At 33.4% G+C, this 9,487-nt stretch overlaps 1 protein-coding gene across 1 annotated transcript in view; it reads right to left on the reverse strand.

The window, feature by feature from the left end:
- LOC117115492 (procollagen-lysine,2-oxoglutarate 5-dioxygenase 1-like) overlaps positions 1 to 9,487 on the reverse strand; it is a 62,715-nt gene that overhangs the window by 16,165 nt on the left and 37,063 nt on the right. Inside the window, exons 15-16 of the mRNA XM_033259336.1 lie at positions 2,746 to 2,814; positions 1,119 to 1,223 (exon numbers count right to left, since the gene is read on the reverse strand). Of these exons, the coding sequence (XP_033115227.1) occupies positions 1,119 to 1,223; positions 2,746 to 2,814 (174 nt within the window). The remainder of the gene's footprint in view (positions 1 to 1,118; positions 1,224 to 2,745; positions 2,815 to 9,487) is intronic.

Here is a 9,487-nt window from a genome sequence, read left to right on the forward strand (position 1 = left end):
GGCAGATGGACATACAACACAATAAAACTGATCCTTAGATTTTCTGCATCCATCTAAACCCTTTGTTCATATAATTGTCTAATTGTAACATTTATTAACTGAAATTAATTAATTGGAATTGAATGAAATTTCTTAAAAGCCTGAGTATCACGAGATAGGAAAATAGGAAATTAGAAATGAAGATGTATAGCAGATTGTTGAAGTAGTTGGGAACAGCTACAGGCTACCTTTAACCACACAAAAATTCACAGAGACCGTGTACAGACATCCTGTCCACTATTCTCCTAGGTGTTTTCTTTGGTTCACTATTAAATGGGGGCCTACAGAGTTCAGTTTTTCCAACTACTAAAGGAAGGCCTGGAGACATTAGGTTTATAACTGACCAAGGAATGACAGCATGCATACTTACTTTCTGTATCATTTCTTTTTTTCATTTTCTTACAGTATTTCTACTGAGGGTCAATATTAAGATAAATATTATTTTATCTAACTAAGAAATTTTTTTTTTCATGATAATTTACTTGAAGTGTAATGATTAAGAAATTCTTTATATCTTTGTTATTTATTCCAACATTTCAATATAAATTTTAGTACAACCGCAAATTCATATTCATTCATTATTATTATTTTTTAAAATTTACTAACAATAATAGAATATTATTTTAAAATTGCACTGAGTATAAGAACGAGGGGTGGTGCCAGGAATTCCCTGAGAAGCTTACCCCCCCCCCCCATCACCCGGTCGGGGAAAAAATTAAATTTGTTGGGGAATTTTTTTATTAAAAAATAATATTTTGTGTTAATTACGGGATTCTTTTTCCTGTCAAAGGTACCAGCCCCTTGTCGGGGAAGAGCTGGCGCCACCACTGCAACCCATATGATCGATACAATACCTTGCACATACGGTAGCATTGCCAGCACTAAAACAATTTTGAATCCCTAAAATTTGACAGCATAGTATAGGCATGCTTAAAATGTACTTTAAGCACACGAGGCTTGATTTTTCTCCTGACGGACTTGCTGGCAATTCTCCAAATAAGAACAGCCCTTCATAAATTAAACAATATATCGAAAAGGATACAGAGATAATACTTGGTTTTAAAGGGTTGTTTACTTACTTTGTTGTCACCATTGGACCACTGGCCATACGCATTCAATTCTTCAATCATATGTTTAGCATACAATTCCGAAATCAATGGAAACCGGTAAACATCAGGGCATGGCTAAAATACAAACATTTTATCATTTTAAATAATAAACATTTGGCAGCTGATTAAGCAAAAATCTATTGTTTGAGCAATTATGTTTATTAAATTATTATTTTTATATTTTGGGAATTCAATTATACTACATTTTAGCAAGCACTATAATGTTTAACTTTAATTTGAAAAAAAAATATATTATATTAATCTTATATATATGTTCATCAACTCTAAAGATAAAAATGTATGTGCTTGACATTATATCATAATAAAACACACTGGTTGTATTCTATAGATTGGCAAAGTTCATTTGAGCATTATTTCAACTTGTGAAATAAAGAATGAAAGTTGAAAGACCATAAGAAATTGAATTGAAAAAAAAATAACAATAGGACAATCATCTCTGCTCGCAAACATATTGTGTGCATTGATCTTAACATTGGCATCAAGAAACTGATAGCATACAAATAATGAATGTTTATGGGTACAATGGGGTAGAATATTTCATGAGGTGAGATTGGATGTTCTACTCAACGAAGCAAATGCAATATTCTACCCTACTGTACGAATGAGAAGCATTCATTATTTGTTATACAATACCTCCTTTATACATTGCCTGCATGCTTTTCTTTGAATACATTACAAGGACACATCATCCTTTCCAAGGCGAGCATAAAACCGGCCTAGGGCTACGAATCTATCAAGTTCAGCTAATAAAGACTCATCCAAACCTTCTTCGCTCAAAAGTACAAATGACCCAGTACCAAATGGACCTGCGATTTTATCTGCCGAGCGAGGGTACTAAATGACTAACACCTTGTTTACGCGCGAGTTGTAACGTCGTCATGAGTGGCCTGGTCGCGCTAGGATAATTTTTCTCGCTCGCGTTGCATTTGAGATTTGCAGTCTTGGAGAAGAAAAAGTACTATTCAACGATCGTTGACAAGTACTCAAATAACCATGGAATAGTCATTTTAAATCAATCTCAAGTAACCTGTTTTTAACCAATCAAACTAATAGAATATATACAGGCGTTGTATAATAGTTATTATACAACGCTAGTATAGCCTTCAATTACTAGTCAATGTGTACTATGTTTTACATGACAATTATGGCGATAGTTACTATTTTATAAATTTTGGGCACTTTGCAATGTCTGTTGCAACATCTGATTTCTTTTCACCAGAAACTTTCTATAAAATGCATTTTGGTGCGAAAAAAGAAACATTTGAGTAGATACTGAAAACTTATTCATTTTTTGCAAAATGTTGAGTGGTACAATTGATGTTGGAAAAAACATATCTAGGCCTTGTGATTTTTATGGCACCTGAGAGGTGCGTTGGATTTTTATGTTCAGTAGTGTTTCCAAGATTTGTGCACTGGTTTTTGTAAGCACCCACAGCTATTGAAATCGTTCAAGATTTTAGGAGCGTGCTGTGTGAAGAATGTCAATGCGAAAGTTAAAACCTTTGATGTCCCGAGATGACCGTCCTACTTTTTAATTATTGCCTTTGCTAGACAGTACAACTTTTTAAATAAATACCGATTCAATTTCAGCATCTTCCTTTAGAGCGTCCCAATAATCCGGTCTCAAGTATAAGCGTTCCCAATCCTGATGAACACAAGAAAAACAAAACTATTAGTTATTATGTACATTTCTAATACATCTGGCAAAAACAATACAATCAGTCTGTTATTTGACTAATTGCACACCTGAACCAACTTCTGAATGTTTATTTTTTAATTTGTTCATTTATACTTATATAGCGCCTTCCCTTGCAGATACAAAGTGCTTATTTCATTTGCTATAATTGAATTTCATTAATAACACAAAAAATAAGTCTGGTAACCACGTATGAACCATTACATATTATTTCAGAATCACACATATAAAACATATAATCATATTCTTAGCTATTTTAAAATGATATACCGTAAAACCCAAAATGGGCTTAATCTGGAGAAGAAGCCCATCATAAAAAGAAGCCCCCCTCTTCAGTTTGCAATAGTGATTTTGAGAAGAAGCCCATGGGCTTCTAATCTAGATAATATGGGCTTCTTTCAAGATACTGACATTATTATCTTTGAATATTTTGACAGCGTGTCAGTATTAATATTATTTCATTGTACTAACATGGTTAAAATTAAATAATATATTAAACAGAATTTTGAATTGCATAGTCATAAAAAGTCATATAGTAACAATTCCAAACTATACAGCATTCATTTTGAAAAGAATCCCCCCCTTTTTAGTTTCCAAAATAAATCTTGAAAAGAACTATCTCGAAAAAAGGCCCATCTTTAAAAGAAGCCCATCTTAGAGTCCTTAAGAAAAAAGAAGCCCAGGGCTTCTTTTTGAGACACAGTATTTGTTCAATAAAAAATTTTTTTTTTTTTTTTTAATACTTACTGTGCTTCAGTGCAGCCTCATTCGAGAGCAGCACTTAATCGAGAGTGCCGTTTATTTGAGAGCGGCGCTTATAAAATTAAAATGGAAAGGCACTTTCCATGCCCGTTCCCATGTTACCTATCTTAAACATTTACGTAGTTCAGTAGGCCTTTCATAGGTTCTTGTGTGTCTTCATTGTATTATTTATTCATTTGAACACTGTATACATTTTATTTAAAACCCCGTTTCTTAAAGTGTTTCATTTAAACTAATTCCTCCATGATTACACACAGGGTAATTACTCTTGATTAAGCACTGCGGTGCTTAGTGGAAAAAAAATCAGGTTTGGTGCGGCGCATTTATGAAAGCGGCGCTTAATTGAGAGCAGTGCTTATTCAAGCACTTACGGTAACTTGCCACAGGCATGATTCCACACAATTACAATAATGTCATCTATTTTCGAAATAAATTTTTGCTGAGTCTTAGTTTGATAATTGATTATATTTATCTGCATAACAAATATCCTGCTGTCATTGGTGCTAATTTTATAATCATGTAACGATATTGTATTGGTAAAATGGAAATTAATTAAGATTTTACATTTGATATGCTTTTCCTAATAGCCTAAATTAGCATTTTGGTTCTGGTATTACACTTTTCATATAGCCTTGAGTTGCTAGAGACATATCATGTCTAGAAAAAAAAAAACGCCTGCAAACTTTCCAACTTATCAACTTTAAGCAGAAAGTAAAGAATCAAAGACCAAGGGCGCAATTTATACAAACTGACAAAAAAATGAAACTGCAACAAGCTGATTACGATCTGGAGCGATTATGATTGACTGGTAATGGTACAGTATGATCTGAATTAGGTCAACAAATTTAGTTACCTATAAAGCACAGTGATACATAAAGAAATCATGATCAGCCTTACAAAAAAGTCCTTTAGGATCCTATAGGCAGTGTAGGCCTATAGGTTTCAGTTGGCAACCTACAGGATCCTACAGGACTATTTTTGTAAGGGCGGGTTGCTTTTTTTTTATATACATTAGAGATTTTTTTAGCTATAGGCCAAGGCTTTGGGTTTACTGTTAACAAACACTTACACCCTGCATTTTTCTGGTAGAATGTTAACCACAGGGCTATAATCTAAGGTTAAGGTATCACATATATTATTAATTTTAAAAAAAAAATAGATATCTCACTGATTTAAATAGGACTCAATAATGGATTACTATCAACAATGGACCACTAGTATAGTAATTCAATTTCTTTGAACTTAACTATAAAAGATCATTTATATCATGCATACTACCAAAAGTAAAACACAAAAAGACATTTAATAGTATATGAATCTTAATCAATGTTAATTTGATATATGAAAGAGCATAGGGCAGTACTTTCATTTAGTTTTGCTAATATACAATTACTCACACATGAGCAGGGACAATAACAGGAATTATTTGAGGTGCACATTTCATGACACAACCATACATAAACTCTATTGTTGTTTAGGATCAGTGATTTCTCCACGAATTTGCCAAAAAGGGGTGAAAAAAGTCTGACAGTGAGGTCCAAATCAGAGGTGCCAAAGGCCCAGTTACAGTCCTAGAATAAAATCCCTGGTGGGTTCTTGGAGAGACATTTTATGTATTTAGGATGACCAAAATTGTGTTTTTAGAAAACAATATTAAATAGGGAATGATAATCACAATAGCTTGTTTGGATCAGCTAATTAATGACTTAGTCCAACAACCTTGTTTTCATGCAAACAACGGGTCCATACTTGTCCGAAACTGGGGGACAGACTGCCCCAGACTCCGAGATCCAAAGACCCCGACTTTTCAGGATATAAATTTTCCAACAACCACGGTGGTAGGAATTTAAGGTGAAAATAGCAAGGTCATTGAAACTGAAAACTGCATCAAAATTTCCACATTATCTTGTAAAGAAAGGTTTCTTAAACTCTTTCGTTATCATACTCCCTAGGGATAATCCATTAAAAGTCAATCAATCTGTTTCAACAAAAGGGGGCAGGATTATGTAGCAGAGACTTCTGAAGAAAACTTCAGTTTAGACATTCTGTAGAAAGCGTTAACATATAAAACACAATAAAATTTTCAAGAAATTTATATTCAAATTCATTTTTTTGAAATCTATACACAAATGTTATTGTCAGAGAAAATTTTGTTTGCTTAACCTATGGTAAATATTTTTCTCCAAATGAAAGTTTTATTTATATTTGAGATACACAAAGCAAATTGAAATATTAACAGAAACAATATACCTGAATGAAGTTTATCTATGAAGCTGGGAAGGAAATGCTGATTAGCCTGGGACAGTACAGATAATCATGACATTTAATTCCTGAAATAATGTATGGGTACCAAGGGACACTGTTTGCTGTACATCACTTAAAATGGGACAGTGAATATAATGTACTCACACACAATAAATTATATGCATGTAAAGAGCAACATAGCTCAGTCGGCTAATATGGTGTTAGCCAATGTGTGCGCGCTGAACCGCGGGGATAACTTGTTGGTACCCTGTACTATTTCATTCGTTGCTCTCCTTGTGTTTAAGCTGGTCTGCCGACATGCAAGTATAAAAAAAAAAGCACACGCTCTTTTGGTAGAAACATTTAAGCTGTAGTTCCTGAGTGCAATATAACCTATGTGTATTGTTAAAGAACACGGTAAATCCTTTGTAACTGTGTTCCATTAACACAAGATCGTTTTTGGACCACTATTGCAGTACTAACAAAATCGTTAATATACAATGTTCAACCTATTCTCGATATTTGTTTCAAAATTTGTCAAAAGTAGACATTCAAGATGACTCAGAAATGAGTTGATATTGAACTGAGGTTGCTAAAGTGATCAGTTTCGAGTGGGGTCGCCCTTGTTTATACAACATTTATTTTTAATATATAACATAAATGCTTGAATAAGCGCCGCGGTGCTTATAACATTTTTTGAAGCTTTAGTGGGGCACTTATTCAAGTGGCGCTTTGGTGTGGCGTTTTCCATGCCCTTTCTCATGTTACCTACAGTATCTGAAACATTCTTCCCGTATAAGTAGACCTATCATAGGTCCTGTCATCGTAAATAAACGTTTGTAAAGAAATGCTTGTGTCTTCATTGTGTTATTCATTTTAACACTGTATGCATTGTATTTAAAACCCTGTGTCTCACAGAGTTTCATTATAAACTGGTTAATATATACTCTTGATTAAGCGCTGCGGCGCTTAGTCGAGAGCAGCACTTGGTGAAAATAATCAGGTTTGGTGCAGCGCTTATTCAAGAGCGGCCCTTATTCGAGAGCGGTGCTTAATCAAGCATTTACGGTATTTAAATTTCAAATAACACAATCTATTATAAGTGACTTTTCCGAAAAAAAAGCATAGCTTGTAAAATGTCCTGCTGACAAACTAATAATGCATTTACCAATCAGGAACAAGACAATAATTACTATATAATTCAATTAACACGTGATAGTACTTGAAGAAATTAAAGATTAAGTATGAAAGTATGAATATCTTGCTCAATAGAGCCCACATGGTCACATGACAAACCAATGGCAAAGAGTGTATTCAGCCTACCTATATAATCTGCGCTATAATTTCAATGCATATAACCTTCCCATTGTCAAAATGTGATAAATATGTACAGTATGCTGTAAGTTCAGTAAATAGGAAAAGGTAAAAATCATCTTAAAAGCAAGTAGACTATAGAAGAAAACTTGAAGGTTCTAATTGACCTTAAAAGGTCATCAGGAACCTAACATCACAGAGATAAAAACAGCCTAGAAATTTAAGTCTTAAAACCATAATTCTAAAGATTTTATCATTAAATATGTTGCAGACAGTACAGAAAGATTAAGGATTCAGACGACTTGAGATTAATAGAATGTGGCCAGTCGTCAGTGCAGATGATATATCAATGCATCCTAATAGCAAAATTATGGCTAACAAAAAAAAATCCATATTCCTTTATAATATTCATCAGGCCTGGAAAAAAATGTTTGAGCCACCGACCATGAAATGTTTCAAAATATCAATATTTGTAATTGTAATATTTCCAACTTTAACCTAATCCTTAATATTCAATATGTGAAAATTTATTTTTATGCTTTTTTTAATCTTTTTTTTTTTAATCTTTTTTTTTTTTTTTTTTTTTTTTTTTTTGTTTTACACACTGTTTTTTTTTTTTTTTTTTGGTGTTTGACACACTGTTGAGTCTTGAATAAATAAAGATAAAAAAAAGTTGTCTCTATAAAATGCCACTAGTTGCCTCCACTTTTTCTGCAGCCCTGATATTTATCAACAAAATAATATGGCATTTATACATGAGTAAGAAGCAATAAAAATATATTGTGGTCTATCCAGCAGAAAGGTCACATTAACATTGTCACTAATAAACTAACAGTGAATATACAATTCTCCACTTACTAGATGAAAACAACAATGGTGTAAAATCAGTGTATGTACTGTCTCTTATACACATCTAGATGTGTATAAGAGACAGGTCGGCTAATATGGTGTTAGCCAATGTGTGCGCGCTGAACCGCGGGGATAACTTGTTGGTACCCTGTACTATTTCTGTCTCTTATACACATCTAGATGTGTATAAGAGACAGGTGTCAGTATTAATATTATTTCATTGTACTAACATGGTTAAAATTAAATAATATATTAAACAGAATTTTGAATTGCATAGTCATAAAAAGTCATATAGTAACAATTCCAAACTATACAGCATTCATTTTGAATAATACATATAATAATGTTTCATTATTTTCTATTATTCTGTCGGAACACACATGGAACACAAATGAAATATATATATATATAAAACGTTGAAATATCTGATGATATTAATGAAACAGGCATGGAGAAAATAAATGGGGTGATAATTTTAAATAAGACTCCGATACTGCAACTCACTCGCAAGTTTTTTACTGAAAATAACTTTTGATTGCTGATTTTGATTATGCTTTAAGACAAATGAGGCTTGCCATCCCAAAACCAGCATCAATGACCAAATAATAATTTTAAAAAAAACGACCTTTATATATTCATATGCTTCACATTAAGCTTTACAATGATGGGTCATTTACTAGAATATACTTACTAATGCCAAAGTTATTAGTAAAAGTATTACAGCTTCTCTGTACTAAAGTATACAATACTGCTATGCTGGTTTTAGGATGGAACGCTTCAAATATACATGGATAAATTAAAAACACAAGTGATAGTACAAAATCAAAGTGCCATTTTCATCAAAACCTGTATATATAAATTAATATTAATAGTTAGAAACACAAAATTTAAAAAAAATAATTAATTAACCCTTCTAGAGCTGCACCACTATCATGCATGTGGCTGCAGGCATTTTAAAAGAGAGCTTTTGATTTGCAGGATGACGTAACTCTAAAACAGATTCATACTCATCCATGACCGTCCTACGCTCTCTGCACAACGTACATTCGGGGAAAACTGCGTCCCAAAATCCAGACAATGAAAACAGAACATTCTCGCATGCGCAGATGACTTCTTAGTGACGTCATAACGTTCTAGGTCATACCGTAATCGTGCAATTAAAATCTCCCGAATAAACAATCGCTTACCAACACCATGCTCTTTTACTGGATGCAGCCATTATATTTTTACTGACAAAATACTTCATAAAGCTATCGTTATTTACGAAAGTCACTATTGAGGACAACAAAGCACAGAGGTGGTGATAATGTAGAAGTGGTTGGCGTATCGGTTGTGGTTTGGACTCCCAACCTCGAGGTCGGGGGTTCAAAACTCTCGCTGTGCAAGTCGCTTGTGTCCTTGGGCAAGGCACTTTATCTACGGTTGTCTCTCTCCACCCAGGAGTAAAAGTGGG

Source organism: Anneissia japonica, unplaced genomic scaffold, assembly GCF_011630105.1.
Source record: "Anneissia japonica isolate Jap-2015-1 unplaced genomic scaffold, ASM1163010v1 scaffold287847_len925385_cov155, whole genome shotgun sequence".
Classification (NCBI taxonomy): Eukaryota; Metazoa; Echinodermata; class Crinoidea; order Comatulida; family Comatulidae; genus Anneissia; species Anneissia japonica.